A 27,148-nucleotide genomic window follows, 5' to 3' on the forward strand; every position below is an offset into this window, starting at 1 on the left:
TTTTGGGCACCCATGTTTCTGTGTTATTCTTTGAGGTAAGAGAGGTTATAAGCTGCCAAATGACCACTCACTGGTGAACTGACTCAGAGAACTTGACATCCAAAGTAAGATCTTGCTGCTGGTTTGTACATTTTCTGCAACAGAGTTAAGACTTTGACAAACTTGGAGAACATCAGTGTAGAGTGAAATTAGAAATAAATGTGGCATTGCCCACTGTGAGCAGTCCCACAGATAAACCCAGAAAGGACCAGAGGGCAGGGAGCCCCTGGGATTTCCCCAGGGCAAGCAGCAAATTGTTACTAGGGACAGAAGACTGGTTTTCCTTATCAATCAGTTTTCAGTGTGATCTTCTAAAGGAAAAGCTGTGTAGTAAATGATGATGATGCACCAAAAATCCATTCTTTTTATGTTTCCTCGTATTAGGGGATCAATCAGTCAAATTTTTATCAACATGTCAGTTTAATAAAATCAAACGCCTTCTAGGCATTTAACCTTAAAAAATTGTTTAATATAGACCTGAGGCTAGCTTTGAAAAATCTATAAAAGAAATGGCAGGCATGGATGTCACTATAGCTTTGTGTCACAAATCATGGTTAAGTAGAACAGAGTATGATACTTTTTATTTTAAAACAGCTCTTCAAAATAAGTTCTTATGCATGATGTCATCCAACTCCATTAGTCTATTAATCATTCAAGTTTTGTTTTATATAGCATTATTTAAAGCTGCATATACTGTATTTGTATTTGTAAAAACAAATTATATAAAACAATATATAATACAATATACAGCAATTTCCATGGAGTGTATATAATATATATATATATATATATATATATATATATATATATATACACACACTCCATGGAAATTGTTGACTTTTTCAACATATTTCAACAGCACATTTTCATGCAGTTAGTGCCTACACATAAAGGTGATATATTTAAATAAAAATAAGTTTTAAGTTTTTAAGCACAAATATAGTTAATTAAACCATAGAATGCACAGCGTAATAGTAAACTAAATGTAAAAACATTGAATAGCACTGAGAAAACCTTGAACAACAGAGAAAACTAACACTGCAATAGTTCACGCTATAGCGCTACCAACCACTAAAACACTTTTTTTTAATGAGTTTTAAGCACAGGAAAAAAAATGAACATTTGAAAAAATCCGTAATTTAATAAACCACCAAGAAAAGTAACATTGCAACAATGCACGCTACGAACTGATCGCTGTAAACAGAAGTGAAAACAAAATCAAGCCCAGTGCATTCTTTAACTGCCTTCCTACCTTATGCGTCCAGCTCTCTCTCTCACGCTGCCTGTGTGTGCGTCTCTGTCTCTCTCGCGCTGCCTGTGTGTGCGTCTCTCTCTCTCTCGTGTGCTGCCTGTGTGTGTGCATCTCTCTTTCACGCGCTGTCTGTGTGTGTGTGTGTGTCTCTCTCCCTCGCGCTGCCTGTGTGTGTGTGTGTGTGTCTCTCTCTCTCTTGCGTGCATGTGTGTGTGTGTGTGTCTGTCTCTCGTGTGTGTGTCGTGCTCTCTCGCTCTCTCTGTCTCTTGCTCGCTGCACAGGAAATGCACAGGAAGAGACTGAACATGTACAAACCGAGAGGGAAACTGGCTTGTTTGTATACCGAGTGTGTGGTCGTGAACCGAGGCAAAAGTTTGGCGAACCTTTTGGTCGTAAACAGATTTGTACGTGTACTGAGACGTTCGTGAACTGAGGTTCCACTGTACTGGTCTCTTTTTTAGTATTTTATAAAATACTAAAAAATATATGGAGGCACTACTGGAGAAACAGAACCAGTTACCAACATATTTTTAACTTTAATATTGAAAATACATAATTTTATTATCTGCAGGTTTAAAGACAAATGAAGGAATAAAATAAAAAGTAGGAAGAGAGGTGTAAACAGGTGAAAGACATTGCTGAACATTCTTCAGGATGAAGCATGGGTACAGAGCAATTGAGTAATTCAGACTATAGTAATTGAGCTTGCAATGCCAATGTAGTAATAAATTAAGCATGACCTAATAGTGATAAACTTTGAATCTGAAAAATCACATACCGTATTTATTTTAGTTACATTGCTGCTAAAAGCAGTGGAAACAATCAAGCACAATCTGCCTTATTGATTAGGATTTGTATACTTTGATGCATCTAGCAGCCGGGAGACTGTACATCACCCTTGGCTGGAGGAGCAGCATCAGCCTCTAGTCCTGCAACTACACCAAGCGAGGTCCACCCTGAGGAGGATCAACACCAACAGAGCTGCAGGACCAGATAAGGTGTCGGGTAAGTCACTGAAACTATGTGCTGATCAATTGGAAGGAGTCTTTCTGGACATTTTCTACCTTTCTCTACAACTTGGAATGGTCCCTGTCTGTATCAAATCCTCCACTATTGTGCCAGTGCCTAAAAAAGTCATATAATATAATCATATAATATAAATATTATATTACCGCCCTGTGGCTCTGACCCCAGTAATAATGAAGTGCTTTGAGAGAATCCTCCTAAAGTACATCAAGGATGCCATCCCCGTTGGATTTGACAACCATCAGTTCGCCTACAGGAGGAACAAATCTAAAGAGGATGCTGTCTCAATAGCACTTCACACAGCCCTGACTCCTCTGCAGTGCCCTAACACTTATGTTAGGATGCTATTCGTCGATTTTAGTTCAGCATTTAACACCGTAATCCCAGACAAGCTGGTACAAAAGCGTCATAATCTGGGTTTGTCCACATCGTTGTGTCTCTGGATCAGGGACTTTCTCACCAACAGGCCTCAGGTGCTTAGAATTGGAGATCGTACATCATCCACACTGGTTCTGAACACTGGTACGCCACATGGTTGTGTGCTCAGCCCAACTCTCTTCACGTTATTCATGCACGATTGCTCAGCCATCCATGCCACAAATATGGTTGTGAAGTTTGTGGATGATACGACCGTGTGGGTCTCATATCAGACAAGGATGAGACTTACTACAGAGAGGAGATACAACACCTAGCACTATGGTGCTCAGCCAAGAACCTCATCTTGAAGACCAGCAAGACCAAAGAGGTCATTGTGGACTATAGGAGGTCCAGAAAAACAGAACATGCTCCTATATTCATACATGAGGAGGCTGTAATGTGTGTGGACAATAACAAGTTCTTGGGTATCCGCATCACATCGGATCTGACCTGGTCTTTGAACACATCTCACATGATAAAGAAGGCCCAACAAAGACTCTTCTTCCTCAGGAAGATGAGATGTGCTGGATTCTCCTCTCAGCTGCTCACATACTTCTACAGATCCGCTATAGAAAGCATTCTCTGTCACAGTATGACAGTGTGGTATGGCAGCTGCACAGCACAGGATAGTAAGGACTTGGCATGGGTGGTGAGAACAGCACAGAGGATCGTGGGAAGTCCTCTCCTAGATCTGGACTCTGTATATGCTGGAAGGGTGAAGAAGAGGGCTAAATTTATAGCTGCGGATCTCACCCATCTGGGAAATGGGCTGTTTGTAACACTTCCTTCGGGAAAGTGGTACAGAAACATAAAAACACATACCAGCAGACTGAAAGACAGCTTTTTCCCCAGAACTGTGAAGTCCATCTGCCCTTGAACCTGCCCCCCTGCAGACATGCACATGCACTTTCCCTCGTAATTAAACATACACATTTGTATTCCTTCCCTGCAGACCCACGCACATAGATCACTGGTCTCTGCAGGCGTACTACCTCAGGAAAAGTCTGGACTTGATGATATCTTATTGCTGCTGTCCTTTATATTTATTATATTTATTTTATTATTTATAGTGTATTGTGTATTTTAAGTATTCGGCCTTGAAGCCGAGTCCTACCAACAAAAATTTCGTTATGTATATGCATAATGACAATAAAGAATTCTGTCCATCTTTTATCTAAAACCTTTACCATATCACTACTACAGTAAGTGTCAGTGCTTGTGTTCACTCTTTTGTTTATTAGCTAAATGTTATTTTACAACTAACTCTGCCTATTGAGTTGAAATTTTGCACCATTTCACTTTGAAAGGTGGGTTGTATATACAGTACCATATTCTGGAAAAATCAGATGAGCAGCTCATCATAAAAGCTCTTTCATTTGCATTTTGCCGATGTGGTGAACAATGTGACACAAAAAGTTAGAACAGTGCCATTTTCTAACTTTATTATGTAAGAATACATTTCTAGACAAACACAAACTAATATTGATCATTGGATGCTCAGTTCGTATTGGTATAATTAGCTTTAATTCTTTTATGAATTTACTATATTCATCACAGTATTGTCTGTTCTAGTTGCTTAGCAGGCATGGGAATTTAGTAGGCAAGTTTAGAAACAAGATTAACCCAGTACTTTCAGACTGTGGAAAAAACATAACAACAGGAATAACACAAACTGCACAAAGTGGCCAAGCCAGAATTTAAACCCAGATGCCCAGGTATCAGGCAGCCATGACAGCCAATGAGCCAACATACCATCCTCTATTGAACGAGTGCCCAACTCCGATCCTACAGGGACACAGTGGCTTTTATTCTAACCATATTCTCAATTAGTGACCAGTTTTTACTGCTACTTAATTTCATTGATTTGCTATTTAACACTCAGAGACTTTAAATTAGGGATGAGCAACATTGGTCTTGGAGGGCTGCAGTGGTTGCCGGTTTTTGTTCCAACCCATTTGCTTAATGAGAAGACATTTATTGCTAATGAAGCACTTACTGCTCAAGTGAAAATTTTCTTCTTCGTTTTAGTAGTCTTGCTCATTAAGTTTTTGAACCCTTAATTGCTTAATTTAGTCTTAAACAGCTGCATTTGCTGTTATCTAATTGATCCTTTTCAGCAATAAGATATAAATGACAAAGAAACCAGCAGTTTTCCATCCAATTTGTTTCCATTTATACCTGTGTATATTCATTGTATCCTATTTGATTTAATAAAGTACTCAGAAGGAAACTGAAGAGAAAGTGAAGAATTGAAAATTCATCCATTTTAGGATCTAAGTCATTAGAAAAATGTCTACAATTTAAGAATGACCTGATATTGTAGAGTTAAAACTAACAAGTCATGATATGAAATATGATCTGATTTAGCAAGGATTGTTTTCTAATTAAGTGACTGGTAGGAACAAAAATCTGCAGCCACTACGGCCCTCCAGGACTGACACTGATCACCCTTTCTCTATTGCAACTACTCATTGTTGTATATTTTACATTAGTAACGTGAGATGCCTGATGACCATGATAGTTTGAAAAGAAACGATAATGTACAATAGAAATACAGTGTTTCCAAATATATATTTTTTGTAGCATGATATAGACATTAAATAAAAGCAAAATGATTATTAATTTTAAATAAACAGAAAAATGACATTAAAAAATGGCATTCAAAACTGCTCGCCAAAAGTTTGCAAAGGACATGCAAAATGCTTTTGCACATTAAAATACAGTACAGAATTTTTAATTGTGCCTTATTTAATCATTCACTTGTGACACTGTTGAAAACGTACACAAAAGAACAGGCCCATAAAAAGTAATATTTTTTTAAAGATTTGGTAGGCTCACGTTTCTGCAGGGTGGAGAAGTAAGATATAAAATGCTTTCAGTGTATACTTGCTATTTCATTAATTGGGTGAACTTTACCTTTGTTGATACTGACTCATTGGTGTACATAAGAAACATTTATAGTACTTACTGATACATGGGCATGTACACACACTCTGCGGTCTGCTCTTAAAGAGAATCAACTCTTTTCAGGACTAAACAATGCTTAGAATATATTAGCCTGTCTGACAGTACTTGCACTCTGGTTCAGCATTATCCCACAACCTGGATCCATCAGATGTTGTGTTAGGTTGTTATGTAACTTATCAGCATAGACTGAAAACTAGACTTAAATGGATAATTACATCCACAAATGCACTGTTCTTTAATGCTGCACATTTTTCACCATAAAACATACTCATATCAGTTTTGTAATTAATTTAACAAATAAAAAAATATTGGGATGATTATTTCACAGGTCATTAGTACTAGTTGCATTAACCATTACTTGGGTGGTAGTTTGTAGGATAAACAAAAACATAAAATGGAGCATGCAACTTTAAATAAAATGGTTTTGAAATCTACTTTTGAAAGAAATATTTACTGAAAAAATGAATTGGGTTACACTGAAAGCATCAATATTTCCACAAACGACAACAGATTTTTTTATGGGCACTTGGCCCAGTTGCAGCGCTTTGCATAATCTTGTACTTGAATTTTAATGACAAACAAATCAGATTACAGTGGCTTTTATATGCTGTTCTTGGAGTTTATCAATGCCTTGAGCAAAATAAGTTAACAGCCTACTATAATTATTTAAATATAAATGAGTGTTGCTTAAAACATCCACACAAAGGTTCTTTTTTCTTAAAGAATGCTATAAAAATCCTGCAAGTTTTGTGATAAGTGAAATGAACAAATGAGGCAGAGTTTCAGAACTTTATAATTTATTGTTACACGAATTAAATCATAGGTTACATAGAGATTCTTTTGACATTTCTTCATTACGTGGAAATTTACTGAATTGCTTTCATCGTTCCCTTAAGTCCGTATGATGTAAATTCTTAGACATGCACCACCAAGCCCATTCTGAACTATTCCTCCACAAGAAAGAGTGCTGGATGGCCAAGACTAGGATTTCACATCCTGCTTCTTCTTCTGAAACTTCCTGAACTGTGACTGGATGGCAACTGCTGCCTTCTCGGTCTCCGGAGCATCCATGTCAATGTCAAAGTCCTCTGGGACATCCTTCTTGGAAGCATCTGTCAAACAGAATAAATCAAAAGTTATTGAAAAATATTAGTTTGAGCCCTTCAGTGATTCTGAGTGAATTTTATTTGAATGCATACTGAAGACTCAAATAAACCATGCTATGTAATTGATCAGGCATTAATGGTGGCAAGCCTGAAGCAAACTCTTAAAGGAATGGCAGATCAAAGCCGAAGTACACTAAGAATTCTCCAAATTAAAACAATTCATTGTCTTTTACCAAAAGCTAAATATAATTAACAAAATACACTGAATATTTTAATCCTGTCCATTTTTCTTTTATAAATTTTTATTTTATTTTCAAATGGCAGGACATGTGAATTTCCCATTGGGATTAATAAAGTATCTATCTATCTATCTATCTATCTATCTATCTATCTATGACAATCAAACAAATAATAATAACATTGCATATACGACCATGTACTTCAAAGTCGATACAGAGAGAACAAAATAAAGATTGAAATAGAAAGAAATAAAAATCAAAACACGTTTCAACCTTCACCCAACTGAAAGAGAAAAACAAAAGGGGCATGGGAATCCCATGTAACTTTTTAAATTTTAGAACCATGGTCAGTCACAGGCCAGGCATGCTTATTCTAAAATAACATTAATTGATTCTTGCCATGTTTGAAAAAAAGTTGTCAACATATCTTCTAAGAGAGAATTTTATTTTTTTTTCCTAAATTGAGATGATAAAGAACTTCACTTACTCACTGGATTATTGGGTTGGGATTTTTCCAGTCAAGCAAGATAAGTTGATGTACTATTTAAGTGATTTAGGATATTCCAGTCAATTTACATCAAGCATCACCATTAATAATTTAGGAGTGATTGTGACACCAAGGCTATCTGAGAAGGGTATGAAAGTATTTCTCCAATCATGTTAATTTAGTGCATTCCCAAAACATATGGCCTCGTGATGCTAAAGCTAGATGGCAATGCTCGCAGATTGGATCTTGGGTGTATTTTAGACGCAGGGTTTTTAGTTGAATTATGGAATGCTTGCCACTTATATATCTATAGTGTATTCAATGTATTCAATTTTTCCACTACTTTTGTGAGATGCCAACTGAAAGATCCCTTTCCCACCGTTCCCTAGGATCATTGAAAGGTGGATTCTTTAAAATATTTTTATATATTGTTGAAATGCTATCTGAGTTTTCATTAACACTGACCAATACAGTCTCTGGAATGGATGCAGGTATGAGATGTGGAAAATTAGGTAGGTTCCTTTTAACAAAATGTGAATATATATAAACAATGTGGGGTGGAATGTCTTGCAGAAAGTGAAAGTGTCTCTGTGTCTCACAAAGATCTCTCTTCAAAAGATCACATCTCATCGCAGTGTCGTCCCAAGTTTTTTTTTTTTTTTTTATAATAGAGAGATTTTAGATGTACTATGGAAAAAAAAATCAAACAAGATGTCAACAAATAATTCACCCTCCATCCCACCTTAACAGAGAGGATTAATACTTTCAAAATGAACATCCTCCCCAAGCTGTTATATCTATTTAATAGCACTCAATCTTCATTAATAGTTAATTCTTTAAGAAATTATAATGGATCTTAACACCATTCACCTAAAATTTGAAATGAACATGCATCCAAAAGTCAACTGTAAAAAGATCTAAAGCAGGAAGTGGCATGACCCTACCTAACCAATTATATGCACAACAAAATCTTGGAAATGGGCACAAATTAATGAATTTACACCAGCCTGGCTAACATTGGAAAAAAAAAACTTGTTTTAAATCTTCTGTTTATGCCCTGCTCTGTGCTCCAGTCAATACAAACTATTCAATTTAACAGCCATCTAGTCAAATACTTAAAATATGGAATCAATGTAAGATGTATTTCAATTTAGAGAATCTCTTATCTGTTGCTCTTGTAACTAATAATCACCTTTTTCAACCTTCTCAAAACTACTTACTTTTTAACCTATTGAAAACACATCTGTCCATATTTTAAAACACCTAATATAATTTAATATTGTGGAGAGTCAGACTTCCTTAGTAGTACTGGACAAAAAAATGAGCAATCTTGGGTGGTGTGTCTATCCAGGTCAAGGCACACTTCCATAAACACAAGTCATATTAATTTTGTGCAAAACTAGACTTGACTTTAAAACATGTGAATATATATTTAAATATAGCAAGATATTTTACTAATAAAATGTCTAATGTTTGCCAATCAATTAATCAGTTTTCATTTTCTAAAACATTTTCATTTATGACCACCATCATAATGTGCGTTACTAACAGAATTCTGATATCATAGAGGAATAAAAATTCTACTTAAAAAGCATTATTATGGGCAATGGGTTGAATGACTAAATAGAAAATGATAATGTACAACCAAAAAATTGAAATAGGCATATAAAAAGATGAAACTGTGCAATTTTCAATGCATTTTGCAAGCAAAGTGCCAAATGTTGGTTCATGAAGGGACACTGAAAATGATCATGGAGAATTACATACACAGTACACTAAGATTTGAAACAACCGCAAGGCTGACTTTAAACAATTTCAGAGAAATATTAAAAATTACTGTAGATAATCATCTCAAGATAACTGATGGATTTACAAACCTGGATAACTTTGAACTTTCTCAGTTCTGATGTTTCATTCCAAGTTGCTAATGAAGAATTTCAACAAGACCAATGCAGAAACTGGCTTCCTAGTGATAGAGATGCATGTTTGAAGATTTGCTTTTTCCTATTGGCCTTCGTGTTCTTGGATGGTGTTTTGTCTTGGCAGAGCAATATTTTACCCTACTTTCCCCTTTTGTATTCTAAGGTATTATAGTATATAACTTCTCCCCACCTTCCCTTCTACATCTATAACCTCAGGCAATTAGGTGTAGTAAAAGACAAGCAGGAGTTAAGTTACAATTTAAACAATGTATTATTGATAATATTCATAAATAATAACAATATGCAAAGTACATTTCAATATTGACAACCGTACAACCTGATAAATGGTGATGTGTATGTAGTTCAGGCAGCACACAGATTTGTTAGTTACTTAACATGTCTCTAGTTAAGGCATCATTGGTGGTCAGCTTTCTTTAGAACAGGCTGCATGCCTGTCTCAATATGGCTGCCGAGCTGTGCTCTTCATTGTGTTGTCCTTTTCAGTTCATGCATCAGTTTGGTACGAGAGAGAGTGAGGTTAAGCAAGCAAATTTATAAATTCTCTTTCCCACCCCTAGAGTCAATAGGACGTCATGGTACTTAAAGGCTTCTGATACAAGCCAGTTCCAAACAGCCATACTTCAGACCAATGGGGGGATAGAACATCTTCACACCTGCCACCCCCCCAAAACCATTTGTTGAGGTAAAGCTTGGCAGTTAGGCAACCTAGCTTGGTGTGGGGGATGAGAGAGAGACTTTAGCAGAGAAACATTTGTTTCAAGCACTTCCCCCAACTCTGTCGTAAAATTCACTTTCCTGACTTAGTTTTGCCTAAGTTACAAATAAAGACATACAAAATATTTATCAACTTATATGCAAAATCTCACATCACAACAGATGGATTGAGCTAAAACACATAACTACTGGATCCACTTCAGAGAGCACTGAGCTTCATCATTGTGTCAAATGAGGCTGACATTGGTGGTATCATTATAGACAATATTCAAACATTTGATTGACCTCACCTTAGAAAGTTGTTCATAAGGATTAAAAAAGTGTACACAAAATCCTAAGGCATCTCTGAGCTAAGGGACTGTGATATTAAAGTGGTTGACCTTAACTGCCTGTGTCCTATTCCATATTAAGTTAACAACTTAACTGGAGGGTCACCAATGTATTGGGGAGTCGTATGTGTAGGCTAGTCGAGGATTGTTTAAACTAGGGAATGGGGGAGCAGGGAGTTTAGGACAGGCCAGGTTTAGATCTATACATGGAAGAACAAACAATGGTGTAGAAATAAAAATGCACAGTAATGTAAATTAGAAGGAGTAACACATTAAAAATAGCTTGCCTTAATGCTAGAAGTATCAAAAATAACGTAAGTGAGTTGGAGTTGTATGCAGCAGAGCATAATTATGATATTATAGCAATAACGGAAACCTGGCTAAATAACAAAGATGGGGATAAGTGTAACATAAAGGGATACACATTTTTTAGGAAGGATAGACAGAACAGAAAAGGAGGTGGGGTTGCTGTTTATGCCAAACAGGATTTAAATATACAGTATGTCCTCTTCAGCTGGATGATGAGCCCCATCTTAGTGAGGACATGTGGCTTCGCCTGGAAAATATTAGGGAAAGAGGTCTTATTTTTGGAGTGTATTATAGACCACCCAATTCAGACAGTAATTTCAACACACATCTTTTTAGTAATATCAAAAAGGCAAGTTTACAGGGAGATATAGTCATGGGGGACTTTAATTATCCAAATATTAACTGGGATAACCTTGCAGATGGAGGAGCACAAGAGCAGGAGTTTTTAGAAGTAATCAGTGACTGTTTTCTAACACAGCACGTTAAAGCACCAACAAGGGGTGAAGCCTGATTGGATTTAGTATTTTGTAATAATTAGGATAGAATTTAGCGTGTAGAGGTGATTGAACCACTAGGGTCAAGTGACCATAATGTAATACAATTCTCAGTATTTTGTAAGAGTACAGATGCAAAGACTAAAATTGTTAAGTTTAACTTTGGTAGGGCTAATTTTGAGCAGATGCAACAATGTCTAAGTAGGATACACTGGGATAAGCTTTTAAGTGTGGAGACAGTCGAGGAGAAGTGGAACAGGTTTAAAAATGTTTTACATGTAATGCAGCACAGATACATCCCTAAATTTGAAATTAATAGGAAACTAAAAAAAACTCCACGGTGGATTAAAAAAATACTTTAAAAAGAAGTTGCAAAAGAAAAAAATGCTCTATAAGGCATATAAGATTAATGACTGCAAAGTGACTCATAAAGCGTATGAGAACATGAGGGCAACCATTAAGAAGGATATCAGGGAGGCTAAAAGACAGTTGGAGAGGAATATAGCAGATAAGGCGAAAGAAGACCCTAAGAGATTCTTTCAGTAATTTAGTAGTAAAAGAACAGTCAAGGAGGAGGTCAAGTGCATCAGAAATAGGGGAATTAAAAGATACAGACAGTGAAATAGCGGATGACCGAAACTTAAATTTTTCTGAGGTGTTTACAAGTGAGCAAGTGGATAACCTCCCAGAGGTAACAAGGACTACTAAGGAAGTACTGAGGGATTTGGAAATTGTAGAAGGAGAAGTGCTGCTCAGATTAAATAAACTGAAATCAAACAAATCACCAGGACCAGATAATATTTACCCTCGAGTTCTTAAGGAAGCTAGCGAGTACATATATAAATCCTTGACACATATTTTTAGGAAGTCACTGCACACTGGAGACATTCCGAAGGACTGGAAAATTGCAAATATCATCTCATAATATAAAAAAGGATGACAGGGCAGATCCAAGCAACTATAGGCCAGTAAGCGTAACATGCATCACAGGAAAATTAATGGAAGGAATTATTAAGGATAAGATTGAGCAACACCTGGCAAGGACAGGAGTTATTCTGAACAGTCAGCATGGGTTCAGAAGAGGGAGGTTGTGTTTTTCTAACATGCTGGAATTCTATGAGGAGGCAACAAAAGGATACGATCAAAGTGCAGCATATGATATTATTTATCAGGACTTTCAGAAAGCATTTGATAAGGTGCCACATGAGAGGTTAGGCATCAAATTAAAAGAAGTGGGAGTTCAGGGTGATGTTTTTAGATGGGTGCAGAATTGGCTCAGACACAGGAAGCAGAGGGTGATGGTGTGAGGAACCTCATCAGAACTGGCCGATGTTAAGAGTGATGTTCCACAGGGGTCAGTGTTAGGACTACTTCTATTTTTCATATACAGTATATAAATGATTTAGATAGGAATATAAGTAACAAGCTGGTTAAGTTTGCAGATGATACCAAGATTAGCAGATAATTTGGAATCCATTATATTATTACAGAAGGACTTGGATAGCATGCAGGCTTGGGCAGATTTGTGGCAGATGAAATTTAATGTCAGTAAATGTAAAGTATTACACATAGGAAGTAAAAATGTTAGGTTTGAATACACAGTGGGCGGTCGGAAAATCGAGAGTACACCTTATGAGAAGGATTTAGGAGTCGTAGTGGACTCTAAGCTATCGACTTCCCGACAGTGTTCAGAAGCCATTAAGTAGGCTAACAGAATGTTAGGTTACATAGCACGATGTGTGGAGTACAAGTCCAAGGAGGTTATGCTCAACTTTTATAATGCACTGGTGAGGCCTCATCTTGAGTACTGTGTGCAGTGTTGGTCTCCAGGCTACAAACAGGACATAGCAGCACTAGAAAAGGTCCAGAGAAGAGCGACTAGTCTGATTCCAGGGCTACAGGGGTTAAACTATGAGGAAAGATTAAAAGAGCTGAGCCTATACAGTTTAAGCAAAAGAAGATTAAGAGGTGACATGATTGAAGTGTTTAAAATTATGAAGGGAATTAGTACAGTGGATCGAGACTGTTATTTTAAAATGAGTTCATCAAGAACACGGGGACACAGCTGGAAACTTGTTAAGGGTAAATTTCGCACAAACATTAGGAAGTTTTTCTTTACTCAAAGAACAATAGACACTTGGAATAAGCTACCAAGTAGTGGGGTAGACAGTAAGACATTGGGGACTTTCAAAACTCGACTTGATGTTGTTTTAGAAGAAATAAGTGGATAGGACTGGCAAGCTTTGTTGGGTTGAATGGCCTATTCTCGTCTAGAGTGTTCTAATGTTCTAAAGTGACACATTAGTTGGGTCTAGAGCCAAAAAAATTATCCACAGAGTCCAAAGCACCAACCAGAAAAGTTTTATTGAAAAACACATGCAAACAGTCCAAAATCATTACGTTTTCCAAAAGCTAGCTCATTGCAGTTTTGATTTTAGTTGGATGTAGAAATGTGGAGGCAAAAAATAGCATAACACTGGCTTCCAGGTGTCATGAGATGGAAATCATTGTCAATGTAAACAAACCACAGATGGCAGTGCCATATCCACTAAACTTAGTGTCAAATACCTTAAGCGACTCAACATAATGATCACTACAATATTTCAAAATCTCAAGAATTATAACTAATATGACAGCTACTCCTAGTAGTCCTTTTAGGTTTACGCCCAGGAATGATAAATTCTTTGAAACAATGCATAAAAGTAAAAGGCTTAAAGTGGTGTTGAAGATGTCTCTGAACACATGAGCCAACTAGGCAGAACATGATATAAGTAGCAGGACTAAACTTGTTTGTCCCTGCAGCTTCCCACGACTTTTGCATTTTAAAAATAGCTCTCTCTGTGCCCTCTGGAAGGTAGAGGTAGAGGCAGAGCGAAAAACATGGAATGTAATGCTTGACTAGAACACTCTAGAAGAGAACAGGCCATTCAGCCCAACAAAGCTCGCCAATCCTATTCAATTATTTCTTCTAAAAAACATCAAGTCAGGTTTTGAAAGTCCCTAAAGTTTTACTGTCTACCACACTATTTGAGAGCTTATTCCAAGTGTCTAGCATTCTTTGTGTAAACAAAAATTTCCTAATGTTTGTGTGACTAATGGCCATTCCTCCATTTACTTTCCAAAATTGTTTTTTTCTTTAAAGAGCTGCAGGGAGATGAACCATATAAGGGGTAAAGGCAATAATTTATAATTGAGCACACATAAAATTCTCGTCTAAATTAGAGTCACCATATTATCTACCTTATCCATGAGAGAATCATTCCATATGAACATGCAAACACCACACCGAAAGTGAGAATGTCAAGATTCAAACCCAGATCTCTGGGCCACAGCAGCACCAATTAAGATGCCACCATGACATGTTCAAAGGGCTGTGTTCTGTGCCTTTGAACATACAAGCACCACTCCTTTCATTTGTCTGGGTGGTTATAGACACAATCAGATGCAATCAAATGGGGTCTTACTTGTCTGAAATCATTGACATTGAATTGTTTTTCTAATTATTTTTAGATATGAAAAGAATGAGTTTCATATAAAAGGACACTCAAGTTTGCAGAGAGTGGAGGACAAAGATTTAGAGACAACCGGCTAACCTGAGTAAACCCTGAAATTGACTATTAAATCAGTGAAATGACGATGATGAAACATTGGTTTTGGTTTCATTAAAGGGCTGTGTTCTGTGCCATGTAAACAAGATTACATCTTGCCTGAAGAAGGGGCCTGAGTTGCCTCGAAAGCTTGCATATTGTAATCTTTCTAGTTAGCCAATAAAAGGTGTCATTTTGCTTGGCTTTTCTCTACATTCATAATGGCTAACACGGTACACCACCCTAGTACTACTAGGTTAGAGTAAGAAGCAGCATTGTATAAGAGACATTTCTAAACAGTGCCCAGTAACTGGTCCTTTATACTATTATCTCTTGAAACTCATCGTTTGGGAAGGAGTTTTAATTGTAACAGTTCAATAGGATTTTTCTTAAGTCTAGTATAGTTTCAGATTTGGGGGGTCATTGTGACCGTATGTCTAATGTTAATCACTACCATTTGTAGGAGAATCATATTTGAAATTTTTGTTAGTAGAGAATTCAATTTCTGATGAACTAAGTCTTTTATTTAAAGTTGTTTTTTTTTCCTCTTCTGCAAGGGACACTTAAGTTGTAAAATGCAGAACTTTGAAGCATTTCTTCTAGGATATAATTAGGTAATTGTAAAATAAGAGAACTTCACAGAATGCAGTTAAACAGATGTTAAAGTAAAACTGCTGACAAAGCTTCAGGACATGCTTTGTGTGAGGAGAGTAAATAACTAACCAAAGTGAGGACTCTGTTGAATCATTAAGAAGTGCAAATAAGGAATAATTTTTGTGTGTGTGTGTAACTATCATAGCCACATTACCCATACTTGAGAACAGGTCATCCAACTGAAGCTAAGCATGTTTGGATCCAGCCAGTACTTGGATGGGAGGCCACTTAGGAAAAGCTTGGGTTGATGCTGGGATTGGCCTTGGTAAGACCAGCAGTGGGTTATTTCTTTGTGGTCTGTATGCAGGGCCGGCACCACCATTAAGGCAAATTACACATTCGCCTAAGGCGCAGATCATAAAGGGGGGGAAAACTCAGCTGCGCAGGTTAGCTACCAAACAGTCACTTGGTGTACTAATAAGCTTGGCCTAGGACACAAAATAACCTAGCACTGGCACCGTCTGTGTGTGGATCCCAATGCCCCTATGCAGTGACAGGGACACTGTGTTGTAAATATGGCGCTCTTCTTTGGATGATTTATAAAACCAACTCTCTGTAGTTACTAAAGATCCATGAGCATCCTTCATGAAGAGCGGGGTGTATCCTTTATCCAGGTTAAATTGCCCATCTTGGCCTCATCCATACTGGCCCCATTATCATCCCCTGTCTGTAATTGGCTATCTCTCTCACTCGTTCACCACCTAACAGCAAATGTGTGGTGAGTGTACCACCGCAACATAGTGGTTGCCTTTGCATCATTCAGATTGGTGCTACACACCGGTGGTGCTTGAAGTGGTTTCCCCCAACTATGTAAAGCACTTTGAGTAGTGAGGAAAGCACTATATAAATGAAATTATTTAATTAATTAAATATAGCTAGGGTTAAAATATTAACTGAACAGATCACATCTTTGGTAAAGGTAAGGTGACAAGATCTTAATACTGATCTCCTTTTAGCCCAAGGTCTCATCCTGAAACACAATTTCCATATAATTTAGCTTGCTTACTTAAAATCACATTATTTAACAGAATGTTCTTAAAGTTAACTTGCGTTCTCTTCATTCTCCCACCTAAGAGGAAATTTACAAGTCACTTGGACAATTTTTTTGAACACTACACAGCAGAATCGGTGAGAACTTTTCACACTGCAGATGTGTTGTGTTAACTCTTAGATTTATTCCTGATCACAAGCTTGTAGAAAAATATAAATACTGGCTATCACAGTGGGTGTGAATATTGCTCAGATTGTCTGCAATTTATAGTTACGAGGGAATAAACCAGGTACAGAACTTAAAGTCTGCTACCCCAAAGCTAGGTGATCATTAAAATGATCATAACTTGTACATTTAAAAGCCATCTTAACTCAACTACTGCATTGTCCATCTGTCAAGCAGATAACACACCATTACCTATAATCTCTGTTACTTTAAATTAGAAAGATGGCAGTTGTAAACTTACCAGACTGTTAGTACAAGTGTGTGTGTGTGTGTGTGTGTGTGTGTGCACAAGTGCTTGTGCGTGACTGGGCCCTGTAATGTCCTGATGCCTTCTCTAAGTCTGTGTCCTTTCATGGGCTCAATGCTCTTGGGATAGGCTCTGGCTGGCTCCCAGCAATCCCCAGTTGGTTTAAACAGATCTGAGACTCTTATGTAAAAAAATATATATATTCTTGAATGATTGAACATTTGACAGTTTCTATGCTACCAGAGGAACATGGCTCACTGCCAACCCTTAGCACAAGCATTCAGCCTTGTGGAGCATCCTTTTATCAGGTTTGTTGTTATTAGTGTCTGTAATGAGGATAACAGGAATTTAGAAATTCATTTTAATGTAATAAATACTGTTGACAAAACTAAGAATCTGAGAAAGAAATTCAGAGTCATATGAAGCAGAAACACTACTGTTACCATATATTTATCCCATCTGTCTTCATGTGTTGCCCTTACCACTATTTACTTACCACTACCCTTATCCAGAGCAGGGTAGTGGAAGCCTGTCCCATCAAGCATTAGCTGCCAAGCAAGATCAATCTCTGGACAGGGTGCCAGCCCACTGCATGATGAACACACACACATGCACAATAGGAGGAATTTGGCAGTCTTCCTAACCTTTATATCTTTGGACTGTGGGAGGAAACCCAGACTACCTGGAAGAAACATACACATCTGGAAAACATGCAAGCTCCACACGGAAAGCAGCGAGACCTTGATCCATGATGTCATTATTGTGAGGCAACAGAACTACCACTGCACCACCATGCTACCCCCATCTCCTTTTAGAAGAGTGTAATTTCATTTACGTACAAGTACTTTGTTTCTGCCAATGGACTAGGGTGTCTCTCTATGCTTTGTAAATTAATAAACCATATTTTCATGATGACCTGCTTCTATATAAAGAGAATAATTTCTTCATTCAGTTCCAACACTGCAAGTCCGTTTTCTAATAATCAGCAGAAGATATAGTTATTATGTTGAATAACACACCTCATTTTTGCTTCAGCTTCTTACTGGAACACAGAAGCTTTTTTGCAGAGTAGCCAATATCAGCGTAAAAGTGGCCTTCTTCATTTGAATGATAGCCATCCTTAATCATTTCATACTGAATCTTTCAAAAGCACACTTATGAAAAGAATCTGTGCCAAGTGCTCGGGTGCCATCCAGTCTTTTAGTAGAATGTTTTCCAACCATACACAAATCTATCTTAGAGGATAATGTTATTTAAAATATGCTTTTATAATGGCACCATTGCAAACAATTAGCATTATTCTTAACTACTGTAAGAGCCATTTTAAAAGCAATAAATCTCTTAGCCTTAAATTGAATTGGAATATTAGTCAGCATATCCTATATCTCTGATAATGTCACTTATCCATTTTCTTAAAATGCACTTTCTATTTTGGGATAACATAAAGCCAGCACCTGCAAAATAAGGCACAAAGCAAGAATCATATCTGGGTGGGATGCAATTTCAGTGGAAAGTATGACCGCATCCACGGCCCTGTGCACTCACAATGTTGGTTTAGAGTAACTGACATACCTAACATGTGTTTTAGATGTGAGAGTACAACTAAATTAAGTAGACAAAAATTCATGTCAGCAGGAAGAGAACATACAAACAATCAGGCTAATACATTTAGTAAGGAGATATAAGAAGAAAGAATAACTTTTCATGCATATTTGTTGAAATGTATTAGTTATGTGGAAATAATAAATTAAATATCTATTGCTGTGAAAATAATAAACAATTGAATTTAAGTATGTCAGTTATCATTTTTATTACTATTGAAACACTTTAAAAGGCAAATCAAAAACTAAATGTAATATGTTTTATTAAATCTAGAATAAATGTGAAATTATTTTCAGTATAATATTTATCCAAACACTTCTCATATTATTCCACAATTTCATTAATCCTTTATATGAAACATTTTTATCTAAATCAAGCATACAGTACCTTAATGGTATAGTAGGTATGATCATTTTGTGAGAGTACTAGCAAGGTAGTGTTAGTTTTAAACAGTGATTACCCTACTTTTAAATTAACTGTTAAAAAAAAACAATCCCTCATGGTTGCCTCTTTTTATAAGAGAGTTTGTTCTTCCCTCTATTAAAAGAGTAACTCATTACATTATTTGTCCGGGTGAAATGTACTACTTTTGCCGCTTCTGCATTTGTATTCAGTATGCCAGTTTAATAACTAACCAAACCTTTGTTCTCTGTTGTAACTTTGTAAGTACTGTTCTGTACTCTTCCTTTAAGTTGCATTGGCATACAATAGAGTTTTAAATTTTCTCGATGTCTCTGGTCCCACCAGCTCAACGTCCATTTGCCTCTCAAGTTACTCATTTTTCCTCTGCTTAAAACTTTGCTATATCCTTTGTCAAAGGTCATGGGCACTAAGGAGAAATTTGTGTGAATAGTAAGGTTAGGCTAACGCAGAACTCACACTACAGTATATCCATTTAAATCTAGCTGGATATGATTAATGTTTTGTACTACATTTTTCAAGTGGTTAGCTCTTAGGATCTACTCCTAAAGTACAGGTGTGTGTTAAAGGATATAATATACTACTAGAATACTATAACACCACAGGACACTCTTTATGCAGAATCATTATTTTTTTCACATTTCATTGGATTTTTTCCAATAGTCTAATGATTTTTAGTCATTGTAATTCTTGATTCTTAAATGCAAGGGTGAATATATTTCACACTTCCAGCAAACATTTGATGACTCATTCACATCACTTTCTGCCTTCTGCCAGTTAGTCCAGAAATATATTTGGGCATCTTACCAACTCCTAGTAAGATTAAACAGTGAATGGAAAATAAGTAAAGGAACAAATGAAGACATACTTTTTTTTATAAATTCAAGACAAGCATTCACTGATGACTCTTCAAAACATATTATAATGATCATCTCACACAAATTACCATATGCACTGTTTTTGTGCATTGGCCAAGATAAATTTTTAATTTCATCCTTTCATGCAGAATGGACAGAAAAACGTTTATGATATAATAGAATCCAATAGTAATTAATGCTGTACAACAGCAAATGATGCTAAAAAATGTTCATGAAGAAAGAAAAAAAATCTCACTGGTGTCGCATAATCCACATGTCCCTTATCCAGTGTGATAGATGGCCAGGGACCTTGCCTGGTCGGGATGCCCTTTTGAGGAGAGCACCAGTGGAGTGGACATATCACCAGCAGTACCCTTGAGACACGAGAGGACCAGCCCCCAGGTTTACATCGGGGCCACGGGACTGGAACTTAGAAGCTCAACCCTGCGGGGCACCGTGGCCACCACCAGGGTGCGCCTGGACAGTTCCGGAGCCGTGGTCTGCAGCACTTCCATCACACTCAGAAGTGCTGCCGGAACTTGATCGAGGAGCACCTTGAGGACTTCCGGGTGCGGTATAAAAGAGGCCGCTTCACTCCACTTGGGGAGCCGGAGTTGGGTGGAAGAGGACGGAGCTTGTGAGAGAGGAGTAGAGGCAGCAGAAGAAAAGGACAAGAAAAAGAGATAAGTACAGAGCATTTGTGGAGTTTGTGCACTGTGTACATTGTGATGGTGTAAAACGTTAATAAATGCGTGTGTTTTGGGACATTCTGCATCCGTGGCTGTCTGTGTCTGGGCTAAAGTTCACACCACTCATATGCTCAAAATATGAAAATGCATGCTTTTTAAAAAATATTATTAAATAGTTACTTCCGGAATAGCCAGCACCGGGCATAAAAAGAGAAGCAAAGCCACATGGGATTGACTTTGTGAACTGACCCATCTCTCCCCATCTTTTGTTGGAAAAGAGTCCTGTCTTTTTTTTCTTCCTTTTTTCCATGAGCATTTTTCACATTGTTTGCCATTGTTCACTATTGGGTATTATTATATTATAAACTTCTTTCTTTCCATTCTGCATGAAAACATGAAGTTGAATTTTTTTTCAATCATCACTACAAACTACATGGGGAAATAATAAAAAAAACATTTTTGGATGAAGTGATCCTTTAATAATTTGTGTTATTACTTAAACATGCTGTATATGACCAGTTTCTATCCACCTTATTCCTCACATACAGTATGTGGGATATTTTAAGTAAATGAGCAGATCATAGGCTTTAACACCGAGGAAGTGACTGCTGGGGGGTGCTAATAAACATGCCTATTTGTGTCATAATCTGACTTGTAAGTTAAAATTTTCCTAACAGCTCCTTGACCTTGAAAAATCATTTGAGTTTGGTTTTCAAGAATTCTGTGGCCAATAGTGGCTATATTCATCTTTTGCTTCCTTCTGTTTTTAACATTGTTAAAAACGATTCCTGAATTTACTGCTTACAACTATTTGTTCTGCCTTCTGATTATGAATTATGTCTCGTGTTTCTTGGCTTTGGTTACTTTAACTCTTTTTGGATTACAATTTACTGCTTTGTTCTCAAACCGTGATTCTCACTACACGCCTTGAGCTTTTTTTAGTTATTGTCTTCCCAATTTTGACTGCTGCGTGAATTCTGACTTCGCCATGCCATATCCTTATTCCATGTTCTCTCAAAACTATTGCTGCCTTGTGCAAGTAGCACAATTTGTTGTTTTATCCATATCCTGTAACCTCGTATGTAGTTTGTGGGACTGGAACAGTTTCAAGACACACATTTACCCATAAAAAGTTCATTTAGATTTGGAAAATTATCCTGCTTGCATGCATTTGGGATATGGGAGAAACACCTGAGTATCTGGAGAAAAATAACTCAATAGACAGAGGGGGCACATGTAAATGTCACACTGAAAATGACAGGACTAGTATTTCAAACCAATATGCTAGAGCTGCGAGAGAGTATTATTAAATGGTGGATATAGCATATTGTAAAACCCTGAAATTGATGTTGAATTTTTAATCAACTTAATATGAAGAATATACGACCTAAAAAAGTAAATGGGAATGTATTTCCCCTAAAGCTGTATACAACGAAACCCATGGAGACACGGGTGGAACTTATATGGCACTATACATCTGAACTATTTTTGGATTCAAATGCTATGAAATAAAAATGCTTCTCACTGAACCAAGAAATTTTTAATTTGGCAATGATATGCAAGTGTATTTGTCAAATATTACAATGAATATACAATACTAAAATGAAAATTCATCCATTTAGTTAATGAATTTCAGTGGCTATTTGACAACAGGGAGTTATGTCCTCCAGGTATTTATACAAAATATTTTCAGAAAAATCATACTCTATATTGAATAAATTTATTGCCATAATTCTATATAATGTACATATAAGTCACAAAAAATGGACTGTAATTGAGGGGTTAAAAGAAAAACGGGAAGCATTGAACTACAACAGTAGTCTACTCTGATGGTACCAAAGCTTCTAAGTGCTATATATTTGGATTTGGGGCATTCTGTTAAGGTCTACTTATTAAAGAGACCAAAAGTCACCCTAGGACCCTACCATGACAACACATGGACCTTGATGCACTTCACCTCATCCCCTAGATATCAGAGGAAGTTGCAGTTCACCACAAGTACCTGAGACCCCCTTGGTCAACACTTAAAAAACAATATATTCAAAACAGACTAAAGGGAAGCTGGAACACTACTAGGAAGCTTCTGGGATTTTTATGAGTAACAATTAAAATATCTAAAGAAGCCATACCTTTGATTCTGCATTAAATTACATTTTAAGAAAATAACAATTGAATGGTGAATAAAATTCTGACCTTCTCAGCTGTATTATTTTGGTAGAGCCATACATGTCAATATAAAATCTGCAAATCCACCCTGTATTATGAAGATGTAGGCAGTGAATAAGTGTAGACAGTACACTATATGGGTGAAGAAGAAACGATCTGCCATTTGCTGAAGTAAGAAAACAGCAGATCTGCACTGAGACTGATTTCCTGGATAAAAGCAGCCAGGAAGAAAAAATATTTCACAAACCAGAAGAGGCCATTCAGTCCATCAGGCTCATTTGGTTAATTAATACCTAAGTTGTCTTGATATCGTTTTCAGATAATTTTTAGAAAATGTTAGGATTTTCTCTTCATCTGTATGACTTACTTGTTTGTTCCATATAACAGTTTGTGTGAAGAAATGCTTCCTTAGTCAAGTCTTAAATGGACTTATCCTTTACTTCCATCAGTGTCCTTGAGTATGTGATTTACTATCTGATACATGAGAATGCTTTAATTTAATTTTATTAATGCCTTTGAAAATTTGGAACACTTGCTTTAGGTCCCTAAAGTGGTTTAATTCTTGTCAGAGAATGGGATGAACTTTAAAAAGTCTGAATGCTTTTAATATAATTAAAGAGGAACATATAAATGAATTTTTGAAAAGAAAAATGAAGACAAAGTGAACATATAGCTAGCAGTCCTATTTTTCAGCTCTGTGTTGCAATGTCCTGAGAAATCTCTGCATATTATTTCTTTAACAGAAATTACACAAGTGTCTGGAGGACGTAAGTCAGCATTCAAACCATGCTTTCAAATTCACCTAAGGGTAGTGCTAGATATTATATAAATATTCTGAAATAAACCGCCCTTTCCCTCTCATCTGTACTGAACATATTATCAAAAATATGACCTTAAAGGGACAAATCAGCCCGCGTGTAAGGCAGCATTTGCAGGAGGCTTACGTCATGCAGCATTTCTTGTATAATCTACCTCTTCCGTTAAGACTGTCTAAGCCCGAGTGTGTGCACTGACAGCCCAATGTACTGTGAGTTCCCAGCACACTGGAAAACACAGTTAAAAATAATTTCAAAGGTGTGAATTGTAAACTAGCAGTGGAAATGGATAAAAGTAAATAGTAGAGTGCAGGGGATCCACTCTTTCATTTGCAGAGGTGTAGAGAAAAGCTGAAAATTCAGCAGCAAGTAGAACCTTAAGAAATTTCCTCAAAACAAAGCCAAACTGTCTTTTTGACCAAAAAGAATGTATTTTCTGCATTGCCAAAAACTTAGGTAACCGAAAATGATATAATTTCTGAGGCAGAAACACATATACAGTATCTGGGATTTAGAACAGAAGTTAATGGTGCTTGATCTGAACCCACAGGTTAAGAACCATAAACAGATGGCACAAAGCAAATATGTAATTATTTCTGAAAGTTAATTATATTTCAATCAATCATTTTTGTATAGCATATTTCACAGAGAAAAGATCAGATTTTTGCAATCTTCCATGTCTTATTCCAGGTCACATAGCATTTGGAATTAATTGACCGTATATCCAGCTAAGTTCTGACACCCACACAGTGGCAGAGATCTCACTGAAGGTGTTTTGTGGGAGGTATAATGTAGGATAAAGATCATGACATGGAAAGCATTTTTGCACCAGATGGATTAATTCAATATGGAAGACTCCAACATTTTTATAACATTTGATGGATAGATTTATAAAACCAAATTGACTCCTGGCTTCTGATTATCTCAACAATGTCTTAATACACATTTGCAATGCTTCTGTGCAGTAACAGTTTTTTGAGGAAGAGAGGACCAATAGCTAACTCAGGGAAATGTCTACAAAGGACAAGGGAAGCTAAATATCTGGAGAATACAATTAGCACTGGGCAAATAAAACCTAAAAAAAAAAAAAAAATTGAATGAGCTGGAGACTGAACAATGCAAGTACATTTATGTGCGATTATGAGCTGTGATGATAGATTCATTAAGAATTTTGCAACTATTGCAAAGCTGTGAGCAGACTGAACATGTAATTCATATCATTATATTTCAAAATGGATACTTTAGGCAAAATCAGACATTTACTGATTTAAAGAAGGCGCCATGCTCAGCTGTAGTTTAAAATCAGTAGATTTCTAAGGGAGGTTCAAATAGATGATTCAAATAACAGTGTTGGTTTCTCAATGCCCCTCTAAGCCAATTGCATGTCTTGTCTTTACGCTGTCTTGGGTATCTGTGTTTAATCACCCATTTCTAAATATGAAGGGCTCTGCTGAGCATGAGTGGAAACAGGCAACAGTCAGTATGGTTTAAAGGCAGTTTCAGATTTGTGAGACAAGAGCCAGGAAGATGTGCTACAATGTCTAGAATGAGGTAAGTTTACAAGAACAGGATCAGGGCAGGTTTAGAAAATATGAAAGGTACAGCCATGAATTTAGTAAAAGAGTTAAACAAATAAAGTACAAATTGATAAATTACAGAAAAGGATACAAAACTAGAGAAAAAAGATCAGTGACTCAATGCAAGGAGACTTCCAATGTATAAATAAGAAAAACTTCGACTCATGTGGTCTCAAATGACAACCGTGTAATTGGTTTTGGCGTGTTATATTGTGGGAGGTGTTGCAGAGGGCCAAGGTTATATTTTGATGTTGCTGACATCATGTTTTCTTAAATGTGTCATTTTCAGATACATGAAGCGCCCCTGCTAGACAACAATTGATAGATTGAAAGTAAGTCTGCTTCACAAATTCCTGCTTCTTGGAGTTAGAAATCTCTAAAAAAAGATGTGAAAATACTTCTGTTAAAACACCTTTTGCAACTTCATTGAATGACCATCAGTATTAAACAACAAAAAGCACTGCATTAGATATGAGCGGTGGGCGTGGGGATTTCCATGAAGAGAAAGTGGCCAGAGACTGAAAGTGACCAGGAATTTGAATTTTGAATTTCCTAAGCTTGAGACTCTTGCATTAGAGTTTTGCAATGCACTCACTCTGACATATCACACATTTCTAATATTGTTTATTAGCTTTTTATCTGACCTCATCCACATGTTTTTTGACCTGGAGCAGCTCAGCACCTATTTCTATCTTGCAGCTGGTACAGAAAAAATTGGGAAATTTAGGTTTCAGAATCATAAAAAGTATGTTGGTTAAAGTCAAAGGAACAAAGTCGGTTCCATTAGTAACAGTAATTGGCTAATAACAAGGAAAATGGAAACTCCAAATCAGCTCTGAGTAAATGTGAGTGTGGGTGCATGCTTGAGAACAATTAGATTGAACTTTATTTGTCCAAAGGGGGAAATTTGGCTTTTTGCAGAAACTCTTTATAAACATATTATATATTATGCACCAGGATGACTGATAAGACAGAAAATTAAAAACAAAGAAAAGAAAACATTTGACGTGGCTGTCACAGTGTGGCATAATGCAGGGATATTGCCATTGGTATAAAGGAGCCCCTGTAGTGTTTCCTGATACACTTCTGCTGAATGATTCATTGGCTGTTAGCCCTCAGTGTTATTGTGTCAGAGAGGGGATGTGCAGCATTGTTCATCATGGCACTCAGTTTCATTTTAATTCACTACGACCACCAGGGGGACCAGACTGTGTTCCATAACTGGGCCTGCCCTTTTAATTAGCATGTTGATTCCATGGGCCTCTCTTATTGCACACCAAAGAGTAGAAAACCGCACTGGCCATCGCAGAGTTATAGAAGATGTGAGGATTGTCACTTCCCACGTTAGAGGAGCACAGTCACCTAAGAAAAAAGAGCCTGCTCTGCCCTTTCTTACCTTATTCCTCTGTGTTATGAGACCAGTTCAGCCTGTCATTGATGTGGACCCCAATTACTTCTAGGAGTGCACCAGCTTTATGTCCACTCCTTGAATAGTGATTGAACACAGAGGCTGTTTGGTGGAGCAAAATTCAATAATCAGTTCCTTAGTTTTGCTGTTGTTAATTTGCAGACAATTCTTTCTGTGCCAAGAAACAAAGTTTTCTCTATCTGACTCTTATACTCTGATAGAAAAAAGATCAATACACCCCATAAGTGCAGAATCATCTTAGAATTTCTGCAACTGACATGACCTGGTGTTATTTATATAGTCTGAGGTTTACAGAGTGAATAGTAAAGGAGACAGAACTGCTCCATTGTTCCTCACATCCACATCAGAAACACAGCCCTCGAGTCTTGCAAATTGCAGTCTGCGCAACAGATAGTCCATTATGCAGGACACCCTGGGCTCATCCACCTGCAAATCTCTGAGTTTACCCCCTAACAAGGATGGCTGGATGGTTTTGAAGGCACTGTAGAAATCAAAAAACATAATCTTCACGGTGGTGCCAGCTTTGTTGAAGTGTGAATATGCCTTGTGGAGGACATGTATGATTGT

At 36.9% G+C, this 27,148-nt stretch overlaps 1 protein-coding gene across 2 annotated transcripts in view; it reads right to left on the reverse strand.

Annotated features, from left to right (window-relative positions):
* Positions 1 to 6,481: 6,481 nt before the first annotated feature.
* pcp4b (Purkinje cell protein 4b) overlaps positions 6,482 to 27,148 on the reverse strand; it is a 679,051-nt gene continuing 658,384 nt past the window's right edge. For both annotated transcript variants that reach the window (XM_051926863.1, XM_028801310.2), the window contains one exon: positions 6,482 to 6,813. In XM_051926863.1, the coding sequence (XP_051782823.1) occupies positions 6,683 to 6,813 (131 nt within the window). In that variant the 3' untranslated portion in view covers positions 6,482 to 6,682. The remainder of the gene's footprint in view (positions 6,814 to 27,148) is intronic.

Source organism: Erpetoichthys calabaricus, chromosome 4, assembly GCF_900747795.2.
Source record: "Erpetoichthys calabaricus chromosome 4, fErpCal1.3, whole genome shotgun sequence".
Classification (NCBI taxonomy): Eukaryota; Metazoa; Chordata; class Cladistia; order Polypteriformes; family Polypteridae; genus Erpetoichthys; species Erpetoichthys calabaricus.